Source organism: the organism of the source record quoted next, unplaced genomic scaffold (genome assembly GCF_019419815.1).
Source record: "Pyrus x bretschneideri cultivar Hongxiangsu unplaced genomic scaffold, Pyrus_bretschneideri_v1 Contig15, whole genome shotgun sequence".
In the NCBI taxonomy this organism is placed as follows: domain Eukaryota; kingdom Viridiplantae; phylum Streptophyta; class Magnoliopsida; order Rosales; family Rosaceae; genus Pyrus; species Pyrus x bretschneideri.
The window spans coordinates 4,998,027-5,019,271 of record NW_025999446.1 but is presented as its reverse complement, the minus strand read 5'-3'; the positions used below and the strand labels follow the sequence as shown (position 1 = coordinate 5,019,271).

The window sequence follows — 21,245 nt, the reverse complement described above, 5'->3', positions numbered from 1 at the left end:
ACATTGTTAGTAAAGTGATTTGGTTAAAAGGTTCTTGAGTTCAACTCTCAATAAAAGCACCAATTGTTGGAGCCAAATTTGCGCACCCCTATATGTAGAGGAGATGAAAAAACTTGTGTAGCCTGCAAGATAGTAAACAACTGTAAGCAAAGGACCGACAGGTGTATGCCAAAGGTTCTTTGACAGTCAAGTTAGTAAACAATATTATGAGACTTAATTATAGGCAAGAGAATAAGTGCACGATAATTGCTTTACTAGAGATGAACCTAGAAGGATGTATTTATACCAATCACGATAAAGTTCTTTTAGGATATGGATTCCGTATTAAACCGAGAGAATCCTTAAGAATATCTTGGAGTAGATATTTCATTCTCTTAAGAGTTGGATTACTTACGGTGCACGCCAATCCTTAAATCGTAGGGATTTCAAGAATATAGGAAACTTGGCTGATCCCAAACTGGATCAGGTTTCCGTGTTTTGCGAAACAAGTATGATCAATCTCAATGAAGTCTTCAGACTTCGCCCACTACTCCAGGGCAAGATGATGGTGGCAACGCTAATTCGTCTATCAACTTCGATGCGGAAGCTATTAAGTCCATGACCAAACTTCTGAGTTATTCGTATTCGGATCCCCCTTACTACGATCCTAGAAAATCATGGTCCCACATTTATAATGGGATATATATATATATATATATATATATATATATATATATACACACACAATTATATGTGAAAATACTTGAGGTTGTTCATAGAGCATGAGAACTTTAGTGTTGCATTATTTTGAGGTAAAGTGCACACAAAGACATTAAGACAAAAATGTCATTAGGGGTCACGTGATAAATTACATTTTATGCAGTATATAATCAACACGTGAAGATGAATCAAAATCATCAAATATCCTTTTTTCTACAATGAAGATATTGGCGATTATGATTAAAGAGAAAAGAGTGACGGACCCCACATTTCAATCTTAGTGTGTTACAATATCATATGAGTTCATGCTTTATGTCTAATTCTTTGATTACTTAAGAAATATATTATGATCATTATCTTCTCTTTTATACAAATTATTATTATATTATCTTAAACAAATTCAACTTAACAATTGGTCTAAGATTCAAAGGGGAGTGGTTGAGGAGAGTGAGGACAGGGCACGAACTTCCAAGGTTTGGCTTCTGCAATAGACCAAATAACAGATCCACGCAGCTGCAACAATGTGGAAGTTAAAGGAAAGGGAAGAGACAAATAAACGGAGAACAAGTCTAAAAGACAATAAAATAGAAGCTTATAAAATGTAAAAAAAAAGATATTTATAATGTCCTTGTACTTGGATCTTCAAAAAATAATATTGTCATGAATTATGTATCTCATTAGCTATGGAGTATATTCTTCTCATGTCGTTGAAGTGTCAAATCGGTATCCATCACAATGTTGAAGAATGATTCGACAGTCCGGTAAAACGTAATTTAGGAAGGTCTCCGCATCTCAAATCTTCCTTCGCAATGCTTAATTTAATTTAGGGCTTAATTTTAGCTATGCTTTTAAAATTAGATTTTAATTTTACTTTGTTTTATATAACTCAAAAATCGTCATTTTACTCTTTGAAATTCAAAGTTTGTTCCCCTTTGCTACATAGAACTCGATTTTGATCTCATTTGCCCCCTAAAACTTAAAAGTCATTATTTTAGTTTATAAAACTCACAATTCGCTTCACATTTGTCTTAGGTTTGTTAATTCCGCTAGGTGGGTTTAATTTGGTGTATTAGGCTAATCAATTTATTTATTTATTTTTCCTAATCTCTGCAACTTGAGCACAACAACCCAAAAAAATCCACTTCATAATTTCTTCTTGTAAAAGATTCACTTTATAATCAAATTCATTGACACATTTAATATAGTCTTATTGGGCGGTGGATCTCACATATGATCCACTGGATGACTTTTGAATTTCAGCGGAAAAAGAGAATACACAAGTCAAAGTGGAACAAATTTTGAGTTTCAGTGAGTAAAGTTGTGACTCTTGGGTTATAGAGGTAAGGTAAGACCAAAATCGAGTTTCAAGGGGCGTAGTTAAAAATAGGGAGTTTTAACGAAAAACCCACGGTACTGTTCACTTTAACGAAAAACCATATTTTTACATTAAAAAGTCAATCCTGGTACTATTCACTTTACAATTTATTTTGTCTTTATTATTAAAACTTAAAGTTTTAAAGTTATTTTCATTAGTTTTCCTTTAAAAATAAGCTTTAATTTAATGTAGACTATCGCTTGAGTAATAAAAAAGAAAGGCCAATTCACCCCAATCACTTAAGATTAGTCAGAAACTGTATACCTAAACAAGGAATCACATTTACATAACAACAACATAAACATTTCATAGCATCATCGATCAACTAGTGAAGTTGTAACTTGGAATCGAAGCTATCCATGTAGCAGATATTCTACAGAGTTTCTTTTAGACAGATCTAATCTTGTCACACCAGAATTATCCTTCCATCCCAAAGACGTATCAGATGAGGATTCAATGCCACCATCCATATAAAATGCTGGTTGTGAGGGTACTGGAAGATCCAGAGAGTAGCTAGTAAGCATGAGAATAACTGTAGCCATGGTTGGCCTATCAGCTATATTTGGTTGCACACATAACAATCCTATGTGGATGCATCTCATTATTTCTGGTATTGAACCACTCTTCGATATGGGATCTATTAAATTTGAAGCTGTGTCCTCCTTCCAACTTTTCCAGGCCTGCATAAGTTTGTGAGTAGTTAGGAATTAACAAAGTCAGATAGGACCTTTCATTCGTTAGTATAATCTGAATAAGTTGCAGGGATATGTATAGCCCAACTCTTTGTGTTACTTACATAACTTAGAAGGTCCTCCACGTTCCCACCAGGACGGAAAGAACTATTTTTCTGTCCAGTAATTATCTCCAAAACTAACACACCAAAGCTGTACACATCCGACTTAACAGAAAAGTGTCCGTGCATTACATATTCAGGTGCCATATAACCACTGCATATCAACAAAAGCAAGTTTAACATTTTTTATTATATTTGAAACTTGTCATGGTCATGCCCAAATTATATTGTTGTGTGTTCTTAATTTACTTGAATTGTTAAATGACATGAGCTTTGAGATTATAAGCCACACAAGATCTGCTAGTACTTACTACGTCCCTACAACTCGACTGGTAGCACCTTGTGTTTGATCAAGATCAAACAGTCTTGCCATTCCAAAATCTGCAATTTTGGGTTGCATTTCTCTATCTAAAAAAATGTTACTTGCTTTCATATCACGATGAATTATTCAAGACGAGAATCTTCATTTAGGTAAAGGAGTCCTCGCCCAATGGTGGTGTTTCATAATACCTGCTGGAATCGCAGTATTGGCCGGTGGTGTTGCCAATGGTGGGGATGGTGGTGGTGCCCCATTTGTATCTCCAACAAAGGGGAAAATTTCATACCTCAAGCTACAACTTGGGGTCACAGCTCTCACACCAGGTGATCCATTACAACATGATCCAAGACCTCCCGAAGCATACTCTAAGCAATCAATACAACTTTGCTCGGACAAATCTGGGGTGCACTGAGCAAGACCATATATTGTTATATTAGCACTTGGAATGGTTGCGTTTCCTGATGCAAACTTCCGAAGATCACCACTCGTTGCTGCTTTGCCTCCTAGTCCATTAAATAAGCGAGAAAGCTCTTGATTGAATGCATCAAAGCCCGTGGATACATTGTATACATTCCAAGCATAGTAAGCCGGACTAATTTCCATTATGCCATATATGGAGCGGTTTGAGTAGCGTAACATACAATTGGGTAACCATCTAATTGCCTCCTTCTGATTAGGACAATTATTCGTGAGACCGTTCGCAATGTCAGAAAGGCAGGTACCGCAAGTTTCCTTTCTAATATCTCCTCGACAGAGCCCGATTGCATAAACTCTGTCGTTGTTTTCGCCGAGGGAGGAATTGTAAAAGCCGTAGCCTGGGAGATCGAATTATACGTAGTAAAAAAAACAGGCCACCGTGTTGCCTTTGATTAGTAATTGTTGTGATTAAACACACTAAGCCTGGGAAATCAAATTATAGAAAGTTGGGTTGGGGGTTTGACAGATTAGGATAGGTCTCTTGGTTTAGGTTTGACTCTTTTTAATCAATCGTGCTGCCTTGGATTCATTACACTTTTTAATCTTCGGTTAATGTTTGTTCAGTTTTCTTTGCTTTTTTCACACATGGTTTATTTGTTCAGTTTTCTTTACTTTTTTGTTCTAGTTTCAAATGCAAGGATTAGTTTCTAATGTTATATTTTTATGGTTCAAAAAGTGTATAGATGTCGCAATTGATCACTCATCATCGTATTGTGACCAATACGCCTCCTGCATTATCACCATCTACTGCTCCAGCCGTGAGTGCTCCATTGATTGGGGAGCCTACACCCCTTAATGAGGCTACTTCTACGGCGTCCAAGGTGCCCGTCTCATCGACATTATCAGTGTTGGTTCAGCCGCTCAATGCACAGCGGCCTCACCGACTTTGCTGCGAGCCGGAGCCTTCTGATCACACTTCCTCGGCATCCAGAGTCAAGGATGAGGCCTCCCAGCTATGTAGTTTTTTCTAATTCTCACTACATTGTATTTTTTTTTTTTCATTTTAAACCTAATATTTTTATGCTGGGGAAAATTTGTTGGATTGTGAAAATGTGTTGCGGGTTATGAATTACTGTTATTTTACTGTTTTAAGGTTTTGAGAAATGCTATACTATTAGAGGAGGTTGTGTCGAATTTTTTGTACAAATTTAAGCTTAGGGTTTTCACCATTTAAGTATTTTTGGCCAGCTAAAAAAAACACCAGGGGCCCTAGTCGAATGCTGAAGCAGGCACAAAACGTACATCAAGCACCTTCAAGATGAAGATTGCGCATGACCCGCGACATCATGGAGCCGTTACCTCACAGCAGCACAGCAACATCGCTAATAGCTATGGTGTTGTTATTCGACAAAATTGTCCTTTTCAGTGGGAGTCTTGGGCAGAAATTCCGGAGGAGATGAAGAAACTGGTGTGAGACAAGTTGTCGGTTAGTATATTAATTTTTAGCCTTTATCATTTTTTTAATTTTGTTTACAAATATTAAAAACCAAAATATATTATCTTAATATTATTAAATTTCTTACTATTATTTTATTGTTTTTCATATTCGTGGGTCATTTATGATCTTCAGGACAGATCCCCCGAGACCATCGCCTACTTAGAGGAGACCTTAGCAACCTGGTACAAACAATGGAAGAACAATTTTCACACGTATTTTAAGCGATGGGATGATTTGGAGATTGCTCGCCTACATGTTCCAAGCGAGTTGCAGGACCGACCGAAGGATTAGGAGTGGCTCTACAAACATTTTACGGACCCAAATTTTGTGGTATGTACATAATATTTTAATAATAATTTATTATTGTTTTACTTATTTTTTTAAGCTTTTTTTTATAAATTTATTTCAAATAGTAGCACTAACATGTATATTGTGTGTTTAACAGAAGAAATATGTTGCTGGCAAGAAACTTCTCCACCATTCCTGTTCGATGCCCTTTTCGTATAGGCTTGAGGCACGATGTCAAGTAAAAGTATATTAACTTAGAAATTTTATTCAATTTTTTTATTATTATTGATTAATAAAATTTTCTTAATGTTTTTTTTCTTCAGGAGGGTTCTAAGTTCCCAGAGATTGACATGTTCAAGGATGTTTACATTCGACCTGGTAATGAGACCACTGAGCAGCTTCATGTAAGTACATGTAATTATTATTATTCTTATATGTATTAATCGTTCAAATATTATTTATATTTTGTTATTAAACATTATATGTTTTTTCTTTATTATTACAGGCTGCTATGGTGGAAAAGAGTACTGCTGTTCTCCAAGAAGCAACATCCCAGCTTTCCCCGAAGACCCCGATCAAGGAAATCACGGTACCTGAGGATGTAGGTTTTTAGATCATGACTGATGTCCTGGATCAGAACTTCGGTCGTCGTCATGGCAAGGTTGTTCGATGTATGGGGAAAGCGTGGGTTCATGAGATGAATGCCCCTTCTTCCAAATCGAACACAGCAGAGGTCGAAGGAGGAAGTGACAACCCTAAGGGGTCAGCTTGCGGTCCAGGAAAAGCAGATAAGGGCACAGGACGAGCAGATGAGGGTGCAGATAAAGGCCCAGGGCGAGGAGATGAGGAACTATGCCAGGACGGTGAGCTTGCGATCCAGGAAAAGCAGATAAGGGCACAGGGTGAGCAGATGAGGGTGCAGATAAGGGCCCAGGGCAAGAGACCTTGTATGAGCCATACAGATGTCCGGCCTCCAAGTCTCGCTACCAGCACTTCATCCTGCTCCACCTTCGACCTCAGAGCCACCTTGCCCTACCGATACCCATTAGCCTGATGTATCAAACCTAGAAGACTACTTGTAGTTTTTTCATTTTTGTTCGGACATCTTGTATGTACATTTTCATATATTTTATAATTAAGTACTTTTGCTTGGTTAATTAATTATTGTTTAGAATTTAATTACAATATTTATCAAAAATTAAAAAATATATATATTTTTGACCAAAATAAAAAAAATAAAAAAAAAATAAAAAAAAAAGGGTTTGCGCGACGCACTTCTTACGTCGTGCAAAGAGACTTTGCATGATGCATCCCTACGTCGTGCAAAGCCAGTTTGCACGATGCACCCCACTTTGGCTTTGCACGACGTAGGAGGTGCGTCGCACAAAGTCTCTCTGTGCGATGTAGGTTACTTCTTCGTCCCGCAAACCCTTTTGTTACTGCATTGGCACGACGGTTGGCGCACGACAAAGGTTCGTTGCGCTAATGTTCGCACGATAGTTTTTTAACTTTGCGCGACGAAGGACCTACGTTGTGCAAAGTGTTTTTTGTTCTAGTTTTTACATTCATTTCTCTGTTTTCTCTCTACTGCTTAAAGCTCCTTTTCTGCAATGCTTTGATTTTCTGCATAATTCGAAGACTGTTATCAATATGAAGATAAATGCTTGAATCCTAACATGCATATAAACAAATGAAAACAAGACTCAAAATATAGCTGATTGGAATGAGCTTCCATGAGACATGATATTCTTATTCAATACATAATTCAATAATCTTATCAAAATAATCTTAATATCCATGGAAATTGGAAAAGTGCCTCTCATCGACTAATAGACGGTTCCCTTCGTGAGGATTGGGACATGTGAAGGGAAGGCAAGTTCCTATGAAAACAACTTTACTTCCCCGGAAGTTAATTACTTAATTAACTCCATATAGTCATGAAGGAGAGCTGTCCAGAAATTGAATGATACATATCGAGAGAGCTGATGATCATGAACTGGTCCTAAAAATGATCAACTTATAACGTTGAAGTTTCAAAGCTGTATAGTATGGGGCTCGTTGATCGTGGTCGGCATTCTTTGCTGCTAACCCCGACTGCGAAGCAGAGAGAGTGGTACGGTGGGGGGACCTGTAAATTGCTCGAGATTTTATGCTCCAAAGACAGAGATAGTCATTGTATGGTTTAACAAGGAAGGTCTCTGAACTTTGTACCGGGACCATCTATTCCAGGGTAGCTAGTTTTATAAGTTCGTGTATTACTGTATGCATGGTACGTACGGGTTGTCATCGAGAGCTTTGAAATGCAACATGACATGGTGGCAAGTGGCAACACGTATAGCTAACCTAGCTTGATTATCCAGTTACATAATATATATATATATATATATATATATATATATATATATATATATATATAATACGCTTATAATTCTCTTAACACAGCTAGTTATTGAAATTCTTTGATTGACGACTTATAAACTCAATATTTGCAATATCTGTTCTTTCACAAAATACAAGATAACATAAAAAAAAAATGTACAAATTTTTTCAAGGGACAGATCCGTGACATTACTTTTTTTACACATATTACCGTTAGATTAAGGGTTTATGATTTTTTTGTAGAACCGTAAATGTCCATTTTCTTCACCACAAATGAATATCTTAATGGTTTTAGATTTATCTAATTTTTTGTAGGGATGGTCTATAAATGATGTTCTAAAAGATAGGTTGATAGGATCATTAAACTACATTACAGATTGGACCACAAAATGTGTCAACAGTTATGTAAAAAAAAGTGGTGTCACAAATCTGTCTCCATATTTATATATTTGTATACATTCTAGATTATTTTTTAAACTTAGGTCTTTTTTATATGTAACTAAACGGTATAATCCACAAAGTTTATATGTCAATGTTGTTAGAATATTGGGATTTGGTTACAATATATATTTACATATGTTTAATACAATCGTCATCTCAACTGTCAGATAGGGATTGCATTATATACATATATTCACATGTATTATATATGACCATTAACTAATGATTGTATTAAATATATGTAAGTATTATAGTCAATTTCAGAACTTTATACTATTACTGTCTAGGACCAATCCTTAACAATACTCATGACTTTAAATGGCAATTACATTGTTCGTTCGATCTATTGATCTGATAGAATAATTTCATTCAAGCACAGCACGTTGTCTAAAGACAATATATCTGGCGTGCCATGTCATGAAATAACATAATTTTGAACATAAAAGCTATTAGCTATTCACATATCAAATTATAAACTATTCAAGCAAGTTCTTGAACCAGAAAGGCGAGTGTCATGAGAGTAATTCTAATACTATAGATTTTTTATTGTCATCATAATTTGTACAGAAAAATCTAACTTTACAGGAACATCCAATGCATTTCGTTTCTAAACTATGTAGAAGATGTTTCTATATAATTAGATTAAGGTTTATAAAAAGTCAAATCGAGATTAGATTTTCATTAACCAGCCTTGAGTAATTTGGATTATGTAATCATTAATTTATCTTGGTTGAACCTTCTTTTGGCCACAAGATTAGGTCGAACTTAAAGAACTAATAATATTTATATGGATTCGCATTTAGGTCAGCAAAAGGGTGTGCTATCTACACATTTTTTTTTTTTTTACTTTTTACACATTCCTTGTTAGTTTTTATCCTTTAATCTTCTTCAATTTATCTGATCTAATAATCGAAAGTTTAAAAAAGTGTGAAAAATAAAAATAAAAATGTATGAATAGCACATCATGTCAGCAAATTGTCGCCATTTTTGGAGAATTAGGTATTGTTGTAAAATCGACTATGTGTGTACAGTGGAATAAATAAAACAAGACACAAAATTTACGAGGTTCCTCTACAGTCAGTGTGACTGGAGTACGTCCTCGGGCAGCAGTGATGCTTTCATTATAATTTGGAATAATAGAAGTACAAAGATAACTCTATGTATTCTCTTTTCTCCTCTTCCTCTCTTTCTTTTTCTGCTCTATCTTCGAAGCATACGGAGTGCTCTATTTATAGAGCAACTCCAAGCACACATCTTTGACAAATGATCTCCACATATCAATATTTTGCCAAGGTTTTCAACCCTTTGGCAACGTTTTCAATGTTGTGGCAGGTATTCAATACTGTGGGCATTCATTACCCACTAGTATTTTCAACACTCCCCCTTGGATGCCCACATATCAACATGAGTTGCCTCGTTAAGATCTTGATCTATTTTGGATGCTCCCCCTTGATGAGTATCTCCCCCTGATTTCAAATTATTTAAGCTGATCATTGATCCTGCTGCTTTAGTCTTTTAGCGGTGATAGTTGCCGAATGAAGTGTTTCACTTGTTGTTAACTTTCCACAGACTTGTTCTTGAACTGGGTTGGAGGGCCTTTCAGCTAGACTTCCTCCAAAGGTCTGAATTTACCTATTTTATCTGGAGCTGAATTTGATTCAAGGGTGGTGGACACTTGATCTTGAATCGGACTTGTGATTTCTTCAAAGGCCGTCTACACTTGATCTTGAATGAAATTGGATCATGAGGAGCTTCATGTGACAAATGATCTTAGACTTTGTCGGGGATGAACTGAAATGTGTTTGTTGTGCTTGTCTCCACATGCTTCAATGTATCATTTTCACTTGCCTTACTTGCTCTCCTTGCAGAAGTGATATTTTCCTTATGCAGGTTTGGCATCTTCTCTTGTAGTATTTGTCATCTGATACAGGAGTGGAATGCAAACCTTGTATTTGAATGGACCATCACTTCTTGGTGGCAGCGCAAGTTTGAGTGGAGGTTCCGACATATTGCTTTCTTTATCCTTGTCTTGGCAGGTAAGAACAAGGACAAAGGAAAGGACAGGGAGATTGCATGATATGAGATACTCTTGCTCTCGTCCCTGATGATATGAGATACTCTTGCTCTGGTGTGACTTGTTTGTAGAGGTATTCTCAGAGAGGAAGAAAACTGAGTATTTCGAGATACTTTGTGAAAGATGCATTCTCGGAGATGAGGAAGAGTTAGATATTTTTCAGTTCTGCCTTGCCGTGGAGGACAAAGGTTGACATATATATTGATTTTCCAATAGCAGGTAGTAAAGCTGTGCCTTTACTCTTGTCAGCAACTGTGGTGTAATTAGAACAGTAAGATTCACGCGTTTTCAACTTTATCAGAAATCTTTGACAAAGTTGCACGTGATATCCAAGAGCTGAGATTGCGTCTGAGAAATGTTGACAGACGTCATACAGGGAAATCCAGCTTTTGAGATTCGAAAATCGGTGTCTCTTCAATTTTTGAATAAGTGCTCCTGTTGTCCCTCCTTTTATAGAGATATCAATTTTGTTCAGTAACACTCAAAAAATTGTTGCCTGCAGAAATTTCCCTTTCTTGCACTTCTGAGATTTTATCTAACTTCCTTCATCATTTCTGAAAATGGCTTGCCCATCTAACATTTGTTTAGATTTGAGTCTCAGGATTGATACAGACGAGCAGCGTCAGGATAACATATGGCGCCCGTCCTTCTCAACTTCTAATGGTCCTCTTACGGTTGGGGACTCTGTGATGAAGAATAACATAACTGCTACAGTGGTAGCCAGAAATCTTCTCACTCCAAAGGACAACAGAATCCTTTCAAACCGGTCTGATGAGGCGGCCGTTCAAGACTCGTTGGCTCTCAGTGTTCAATGTGCGGGCTCTGTATCCAATATGGGACAGCGCCTACTTGCTCGAACTCACCAAGTTGAATCATTAATGGCTGAGGTGGCAAATCTTAAACAAGAGATTAGAGGGCTCAAGCATGAGAATAGAGTGTTACACATGCTTTCAAATAATTACTCTACGAGCATGAAAAGAAAGCTCGATCAGCTACTGGAATCTGAAGGTCGGACTCAAAATGACAATCGGGGGTTCGAGTCTTTATTCCAAAGACATCCATTGTCTTAGCTGTCTGGAGTTCCACCAAGTATTGAGACTCCAAATAATCAACTTCTGGTGTTTTCCCCTTCTGGGGTACTTCCGAGTACTGAGGCTTCACATGAGTAACCTTTGTGAAGGTTCCCTTCTGTTTGTTTGTTTTAACTCATGTGTATGTAATTTCTCGAAGATATTAATATATAAGCTTTATTTCATTCAGTGTATTGTGTTAAATACAATAAAGCATATATTTCACTAAGATGTGGTACTTCTGGACCAAATATCAATTTATCTTTACTCTTGCGAAGATAAATGATTATTCTTAGTGTCGAAATCATTTGAGTATTCAACTCATAATCTTCAATCCATATGATTCTTTAATGTCATAAACATCATGGATAAGATTCGTGTTGGCATATTGTTCGATTCTGCAGTTCGAGACAATATTTCTCTCAACACTTTATAATCTTTCTTGACTCTTCAGGAGTCCCAATTTAATATCATCAACTCTTGCAAGAGATTTTAGTATGTTGCAACAATACCATAATGAAAATACTCACTAAGGCAATTTATACCATCCATTGGTATTGAGTACATATTTTATGCTTTACCCTTATGGGGTTTTCTTCAAGCAATTTGAATCCTTCAGGGATTTTCTACATTTCATGACACATTTTCCTTTAGAATTTATACAGAGCAATTCGCTTCCATGTATATTTGAGGGATTTACTCATGGAGATATGATGTGGGCGACTCATAACCCTTTGTATATAATTCTCCATTCATATGAACTCCTTTACAACCTTGTGTCATATCATGTGAGTGTATTTCACAGTATTACAAATGCCCATATGTAACCTTCTAGGTTCAACATCTTTTGGCTATTTGTATTGTATCCAAGTATATAAGTCTATTTTTCCACGTTCTTACAAAATTGTAATGGAATTGCCTATTTCCATTTTGGCCCATAATTTCGTTGATGGAAAAAGAACGGGACTCAATATCACCACAGCTCATTGATGAATTTAGTAGCTACTTGTAAGAACCAAAATTACCATTGGTTATCATCAATTTTTTGATCCCATATTCTCATGTGCATGCGCATGCATAAAAACTTTTCATTTCTTTTGGGATATCCATTGCCTCTTCAAGGGCATTACACTATCTCTTCCAGGATAGTTATAGTTTAGAGAATACAGATCATAACCTCCTCTTGAGCGTTATAGAGCTTGGATTTTTAATCTCCACTTCGGGAGTTAAGTCATTGGAACTTATACGTCTGTCATGCTTCATGCATGAGACATCAATATTCCCATATCCGCGGATTAACCTTTTCGGGACAAGTATCCTTGCGGCAACTGTTATGCGTTTGGCATGTGACAGTTATGCAATAGTTCAGTAGTGCCATATTCTTCTTCTTTCGAAGGACTGAACCTTTTGAGTCTGAGGATCTGCCACGCTTCAGGCGTGCAACAGATAAATCATTTGCTGCCATATTATTTTGTTCAATAGGGACATTAATTCTTGTAGGCACACTTGCAGCAAGTATATGTGATTTTATCATTTTCGTTGCATCATTAAATGCATCTGGCATTTGATTTGCATATCGTTGCATCATTCAATTATTCTCACTTTGTTTTGTATATTGATTGCTTCATGAATCAAAATACGACAAATTCTCTTCGTTCTTCTGGAACGGTTTTTTCTCATCATTCTTCTGGAATGATATTTGCTCATCGTTCTTCTGAAACAAAGTTATTTTCTCCCCCTAACGGCAGGAAAACTGTCTTATCAAAATGACAGTCCGCAAACCACGCGGTAAATGTATCCCCAATCAAGGGTTTTAAATATTGAATGATAGATGATGTTTAACATCAATGCCTAATCCGCAATGATGCTTCATTTCAGTATGTTGTGGCAGTGCAATAGGCACATAGATAACCAAAAACTCGTAAATATATAATGTTTGGCTGGTTCCCAAACACGAGTTGTACTGAGAAGTATTGATGGTTGTCAACAGGTCTCAACCAAATCAATAATGCATCATGTAAAATGACATGTACCCATGTAAAAACGGGCAATTTTATTTTCGTGAGCAGAGCGCGGGTAATCTATTTCATCCGCTTAATAAATGCTTCTGCTAAACCATTTTTGAGTATGGACATAAGGAACTTCTGGTCCTTATTTAATAGTCTTACAGACCGAGACTCTTATGGCTTTTTTATTGCAATTAAGTTGAGGCACTGCGGCACTTCAAACTTAAGATACTTATCAAGGAACTTTATGTCCTAATCTTGAGGATCAAGGGACTTTATGCCCGATCTTTTTGTTTGATGGAACCTCAGGTCCAATCATTTTTATATGATGAGGATCAAGAAACTGCAGGTTCTGATCTGATCAAGGAACTTCGGGTCCAGTATGTACTCATCGTAACAAAAAGAAGTACAATAAATAAATTAAAGCAATAGGCGGTAATTTCAGCCATAATGAATAAATTGCATTTAAGTAAATAAAGCTTGTGACAAGGGCTTTAATTCAGCACCATTCACATAAATCAAAACTTAAAGCAGTAGGCGGTAAAACCGTCCATGATAAATAAATTACTTTAAAGTAAATAGAACTTGTGAAAGGGTTTTAAACCAACACAAATTCACATAAATAATAAGAAGTATCATACCTCCTTTTATTTATTATTTTTCTTTCGTTTGTCAGTACTTATTCAAACTTTACTTTTCTTATTTCTGTAGCATGGTGCCATGCACCAACAGAAACCATTTATATCATTTTGACTAAATGGTGTCATGCACCATTCTGCACCATTCAAATCCTTTATATATATATATATATATAATTTTTTTCTTATGTTGCAGTCAACATCCCTTTTTTTCTTCTTTCTCTGTCTCTGCCAGTCTCAAAACGCAGGGCCAGCTGGGTAGTTATGGAAGTTGCCCAAATTCAATTCAATCCAAAAGGCTACAAGAGACTGGCGTTGTTCTTGCATGACCCAGGGAACATGTCATCGTTAAGCAAGAACTTCCTTACAGAGACATAGATGATAGTGGGGTTGACAGAGGCACAAGAGAGGGAGGCCTGTGTGGATTCATTCTTGCCATCACCATCTCAAACAACCAAGTATTCATGGGAGTTCTCAAGATTCGTTGAAAACAACGTGATCTGGGTTTCCAAGTCTGATGAGATTCTTCTGGATCTCTGGAAACCAGTTGTCAAGTACGAGTTTTCTCATCTCGTGACGACTTCAGGTCGTAAATTTCAATTCTCACCGGAATTCGGTGGGGCGCTTCTGGCGCAGTGGGAGAGACGAAAAATGGACATACCTTTTATTCTGTGAGATTTTAGATGACGGAGGTGAGAGGTGGATAGTGCTTCATCGGATTTATGGCGTTGTGCTTTCCACTAACATGAGAGCTTTTCGTGCTGATAACGTGTTGTAAAATCGACTATGTGTGTACAGTGGAATAAATAAAACAAGACACAAAATTTACGAGGTTCCTCTACAGTCAGTGTGACTGGAGTACGTCCTCGGGCAGCAGTGATGCTTTCATTATAATTTGGAATAATAGAAGTACAAAGATAACTCTATGTATTCTCTTTTCTCCTCTTCCTCTCTTTCTTTTTCTGCTCTATCTTCGAAGCATACGGAGTGCTCTATTTATAGAGCAACTCCAAGCACACATCTTTGACAAATGATCTCCACATATCAATATTTTGCCAAGGTTTTCAACCCTTTGGCAACGTTTTCAATGTTGTGGCAGGTATTCAATACTGTGGGCATTCATTACCCACTAGTATTTTCAACAGGTATAATATTATATGAAGTGGCAGCGAGGCAAATCGAAACTCCAAGTTGCCCTCCAAGCCTAGAACTGTTAGAAACCAACAGGTGTAAGTAAAGTTGAAGAAAGACCATAAATTAATATGATAAAATAGTAGGCCATGCCCTTGCTAACAGCTGAAATGCGCTGCAACTATAAGTCTATATTCCATGAAGAATAAAGATATTTACCTTAGATTTTAGGGTAAATTACACTTTCATACCTAATGTTTGGGTCTATTTCAATTCCTTACAATATCTTCAAAACATTTCACTTTCATACCTTAAATACTATTTTATTTCAAAATAATACCTCCATTACATTTTCCATCCATTGATATGTTAAATGTTGACGTGGCTACCACATATATGCCACGTGGCTGCCAAATGTCTACCACGTGGCAAATAAAATAATTTTTTAATTTTTTTTAAAAAACCTGAATTTTCTCAAAAAAAAAAAAAAAAAAATGAAAACCATTATCCCTCCCCCCACCCCCCCCCCCCCAGCGACCCACATCCCTTTCCCTAACCCAAAACAAGAAGAAGAAGAGGGAGGAAGAAGGAAAAAAAAAAAACCTGCAGCAGCAGCAGTAGGAAAAAGAAGAAGGAAAAAAAAACCCCAAATCCAGTTCGTCCCCCACCCCCACCCCCGGCGCCGCGCAACCTCCCCCCTTCCCCGCCCTTCTCGGGTCAGGATCTCGTGATTTTCAGTATGGGTGGATTTTGAAAATACTTTGAGTTTGAGATGATTTTTGGATTGGTTTTGTGATAGATCCACCTAATCTCAGGTGGAATTTTTGTGGGTGATGGAGGATGGGAGAAAGGGGTGGCTCGGGTGGGAAGAACTGGGGCTTTTTTTTTTTTTTTTCCTCCCTCTTCTTCTTCTTGCACGTTTTTGGGTTCTGGGTTAAGGTCGCTGGGTGGGGTGCGGGGGAAGGCACTGGTTTCAATTTTATTTTTTTTTTCAATTTTTTTTTCTTTTTTTGAGAAAATTCAGGTTTTAAAAAAAAATATATATATATTTTATTTGCCACGTGGCATTTATGTGGCAGACACATTAGCATTTAACAAATCAATAGATGAAAAATGTAACGGAGATATTATTTTGAAATAAAATAGTACTAAGGTATGAAAGTGAAATATTTTAAAGATGTTGTAAGGAATTGAAATAGACTCCAAACATGAGGTATAAAAGTGTAATTTACCCTAGATTTTATTTCGCTAACCTGGATTGTGTATATTTCATTTCTAGCTCCTCTAGATCGTCGTATCCAAACACCATCATTCATTGAGGTTGTTGGGATCTTATATCCTCATTGACCCCTAATGCATTAAGTTTTGTTCTTCTTGTCTCTTTGGTGTCTTGCTAGCTTTCGACAAGTACAGATCAACATTGTCTTAATTAGATATTGCGGTACGTGGCTAGGATTACGCAATTTTAATTTAGGATTACGCAATTTTAATTTTACTCATTAAAATTCAATGTTCTCTTACCATCATATTACGATGAGTAAGAAAATATTGAGAATCACCCAATGATTCAAAGAGTCAACATATTTTAACTGTCCGCAAAATGAAAAACTAATTTCAAGATGTACAATTATTTTGGACCCAATCCCCTGCCTCCCCTGTCGCCTCTCACTTGTCACCAATGATGGGGTAGAGGATATGTCTGTTTGAGTAGTTTCTAGTTTGCCTTTAATTTTGGGTAAAATAAAGAATTAACGTTGTATTTTTGTTAATAGCCAGATCATTTATGCTAGGTGAAAATATAGAAAGCACCTAAAAGAATTTACCTTTTTTTTTTTTTTTTAACAAACGATAATGTGGAGCCAAAAATAATCGAGAAAAACATGGAGGCGACACATGGATTCTTAGGTAAAAAGATAAAATTATCCTCGAGGTAAATCGAAACTCTGACGCACAAACAGCAGACAATCACGACTCAATCAAGGTCAAAAGTGATCAAAATAGGTATTTATTCAAAACCTATTTCATCCATCCTCATCAAATCCTCCCCACAAGGTAACCTTCAATTATTCATTCAAAATAGGATTAATTACCTAAATTAATTGATTAATTTCCTAATTAATTAATTAATTAATTTTCTAATTGATTGCAAGATATTATTTTGACATATATCTTGCAATTACACCCAGAAACCACCATAAGTGGCCAGACCCCTTTTCTCCATAATAAGGGCTGGCCATACCCCTATAAATAGCTTTCATTTCTCCTAAAAACCTAATTCCAACTCTCTTGCAAAAAATCTCCAAATTCTCTGAACATTTTTCCCTCAAATTCCAACTTTGGCATCGGAGGTTCTTCCGTCAAAGCCTCCCCCCCCCCCCCAAATTCATCATTTGGGAGCGTGAGGCTCTTGGCCTTGAGCTAAGGTGTTAATTGTTTTGCAGATGCATTTTCATCCAAGAAGAAGAAGGCGGAAATTTGCATCCATAAATTGGTGTTTTCATTGAGAGTTTGAGTCATACGCTCGTAGAAGACTCTCGCATTCAAGATTTTTCGTTTTCTTGTTCATTTGTAAATTTTTCGTACGTTCTTATTTTTTAAATAAAAATTCTTCGATAAAACATAAAAGAAAAGTATAATGGCAAGAGATTCAAAAACCTCGACGAACGGAAATTCCAACGTTCAAGAATTAGGATCACGGCGATCCACAAGGCTCAACACGACGATGAGTAGAGCGGCACCACCATGGGGCACCACCGTAGCAACAACCATGGTGGCCACCACGGCAACCACCCTCGGTACAGCCCACGACGCCACGACCATTGCCCAAGCCGTGTCATTTAAGCCACACAGGCGGAAGACTAACGCGACCACAACGTGTTGCCGAACCAAGCCCAAGCCCAACACCCATATGTGCCACACACCGAGCAACCCACTCCCATGGTCTTTCAAGCAATTCCCACCGGTCCAAGACTGGTACAACCATCCCGACTTTAGATTTCTGGACCGACAATTGACGGGGGCATTTTTACCATATTTCTCCATGGATTTGACATTTCCCAAATTAAATCTCGCGCCCGGAGTCTACCACACTTCCACTGCTCAAGGAGACGCATTCCTTCCAACTATTCCAACCCAAATAGAGAACAACACTTGTCTTGACAAGTCATAGAGTTGACAAGGGCCTTCGCACAACAGACAACCTCGGTAAATCAGCTCTTGCAACTCACCGAGATGCAATGTGTCGCAGACGAGGTGTCCCGAAGTAGGACAAAGGCAGATGAAGAACTTTTTCAGCAACATCCCAGCAAACAGTTACTTGATCAACCACGAACCGAGCGTTCGAGCAGTGTACACTCTCGACTGGGGCCCCAAGATAGCGTATACTCCCGTCTTAGCGTGCGAATGAGCATGCACTCTCGATTAGGCTTACAGACGAGCATACATTCACAGTTGAGGCCACACTCTAATAGTCAACATGAGCAACTTTCTAGGCGAAGTGTACATTCGTGGTTAGGCCCGCAAGGAGCATCTTCCACCTCACATCGAAGTTGGCAGCACTAAGGACGGAAAGAAGTAGTCACTCAGTCTAGCTCAAGTTCAACCAACAGCCTGCGAAAAATTCCCTCACCTACAAGGAATGAACCACATGTATCGCAGTTGCGACATAGACGAATTGAGCATGTAGAAGAGAAACCTAGACTAGCAGGTCAAGACCAAGAGCAGCCAATAGCTCCACTACCCCCAACAAAGGCAGATTCAAGAAAAGGTAGAGAGACTCTAAAATAAGCAATTGCACGATTTCCAACGCAACGAAGTCACCGATGAAGCACTACGACGAGACATGATCAACATGAGTAGGTCACCCTTCATGGACGAGATCGAGCAGGCAAAGTCTACATGCAAGTTTAACATGCCACATTTCACATCTTTCAAATAAGGCATGCCTATATGCCTCAAGGAAGTCTCTAAACAAGTCATCGGATCTAATTTTGAAGTGAACAGCCTTGAAGTAGCCAACCTTGCTTAAAGACCTGCCTTGACGATACAATGGTGGCACACCATCATCATTCTTGTGGCTCGAGGAAAGACATGCTTGAAGAAATTCTACAAAGACGCGAAGAAAATTTGTTAGACGGCTGCTTGCGCAAAAAAATAAAAAAATTGGGAATACGGCGTAACAGGCCTTAGGGCCAAATCAGGGCCCTCGGCCTTTCTGTCTTCTCCCTCAGGCACAAGCCCGAGCCCAAAAAAAACAAATTTGGCACTCTTCAGTCTAATCAAGCGAGCCAAGCCTAGCGGCCTGCTACTCTCTTTCTCTCCTATCATGCACGGGGCCAACCCCAGCCCAATATATATATATATAAAATAAAAAAAAAAAAAAAAAAGGTATCAGGCCTCATGACCCAAAAGACAACAGCCATGGGGAACCCAGCCTGCGCTGGCCTTATCTTTCCATACAACCCATACATAAAGGCCCAGATCGTGGCGCCCCAGCACCCAAGCCTACCAACCGTGCATCGAACCAAGGCCCTTGCCGCCAACCCCTCAACCTAAGCCGAGCCACCATCGCACCAAAGTCGCCCTACTACAACAACTGTACTGTGGCTCTTCAGCCACTTTCTCATAGATCCTCAACCCCCGTCGAGCCAAATTTCAAGCCCCGAGGCTCCCAGAAATTAAGAAGACAAGGAAAATTAATTTTTCTTACCTTGGAGAGGCGTGGAGAAAGAAAACAACGAAAGACGGTCCTTTGCACGGGCATGTGTAAAAGATTGCTAGGGGAGGGGGAACAAATATCCTTTAGCCTTCTCTCTCTTGTAGGGTAGAATGAATTTCTCTCCAAAGTTGGTTTAATAATCTACTTAAGGTAGACTTAAATAGACTATGGGAGAAATTTATTTCCCTTTCCTAGAAGGATCTAATTTCCTATTGAAAAGGGAATCTACATCAAAATAGGAAACAATCCTATGTTTCCTAAAGCAAGAAGATCTTTACACCTGCTGCCTTTTCTTGCGAGTAGCCCAACAACTTTAATTATTAAAAATATGAGAATCATGAACATGTTCAGAGTATACCACTAATCAAGAATACAATGGAAAGAATATTATAAAAAGGTATGATTACAAAGAAAGAGGTCATACACAGAGAGGAAGACTCAAAGCTACCTATACAAGAATGCCTTAATGATGTGATCGTACGCCTCGTTTCTAAGTCCTAAAGGGGGCACAAAACAAAGAGTGAGTGGACCAAAGTTTATAATAATGTTAGTAAACTGCTTTTATTTAAACGTAGTAACCCTCAGTTTTAGAAAACTCATATAGCATAATATGTAGTAGGTTTTTCTGAAAACCCTAACATGCCATAAAACCTTCGTAAAACATATATCATAGTGTACTTATTAGTGGTATCATAGAAGCCCAAAGGCAAACTTATCACCCCGAGGTGAAGCTGTACTACACACGTCAGTGAAGAAATGTGGTCCATCACCCAAAGGTGAAGTTGTACAACTTTGGGTTATGCTAGAGAAGAAATGAAAGTTGTACGACACTGGGTTACGCTAGTGAAGAAATATGGTCCATCACTCATAGGTGAAGTTGTACAACTCTGGGTTGGGCAAAAGAAGAAATAAAACATATCACACGGACACTAGCCTTGACTAGTGAAGTTAGGAGTATAATCACAAAGTATCTCAATGCACGTAAACTGGGTCATATGGCCATGGATAGGTATATACCTGTGTTGTGTATGTGTTGTATGATTACCCACTAATTAAGCATAGAAACATAATTCAAATCTTTCATATCATAAATCTAGAGGAGCGTTCTAGTGCGAAAGATCGTCATAAACCATATTCATAAATATTTCAATGGACGTAAATTCGATAATTCATACGCATTTCATAAAACGTGAAATCATACAATTCATGTATCCATTTCTAGCATTAAAATCATGCATTTAGGAAGGGGTCCACTCACAGATACTTTGCCACCGAAGAATCGTTCAAGTTAGGGAGGATGGAGTCATCACTAACAAGCGCACCTAAGCACATAAAATGACCAATTAGTAAAACCCTGCTAAAACGATTGAATTTAGGGAAACGGATAATGGATTTGGAAT

At 37.7% G+C, this 21,245-nt stretch overlaps 1 protein-coding gene across 1 annotated transcript; it reads right to left on the bottom strand.

The window, feature by feature from the left end:
- Positions 1-2,427: 2,427 nt before the first annotated feature.
- On the bottom strand, positions 2,428-3,309 carry LOC103939595 (cysteine-rich receptor-like protein kinase 26). Its single transcript, XM_048580549.1, has 3 exons — positions 3,179-3,309; positions 2,871-3,021; positions 2,428-2,754 (listed from the first exon to the last, which is right to left on the bottom strand). The coding sequence occupies exons 1-3, from the start codon at positions 3,298-3,300 to the stop codon at positions 2,428-2,430; spliced, it is 600 nt and encodes a 199-aa protein (XP_048436506.1). The 5' UTR covers positions 3,301-3,309.
- Between the last annotated feature and the right edge of the window lie 17,936 nt (positions 3,310-21,245).

Coding starts and splice junctions, on each gene's coding strand:
- LOC103939595 (XM_048580549.1), bottom strand. CDS start 3,300: ATGAAAGCAAGTAACATTTTTTTAGATAGAGAAATGCAACCCAAAATT. Junction 3,022..3,178: donor AGTCGAGTTGTAGGGACGTA/GTAAGTACTAGC, acceptor GTTGATATGCAG/TGGTTATATGGCACCTGAAT. Junction 2,755..2,870: donor TGGAGGACCTTCTAAGTTAT/GTAAGTAACACA, acceptor AAACTTATGCAG/GCCTGGAAAAGTTGGAAGGA.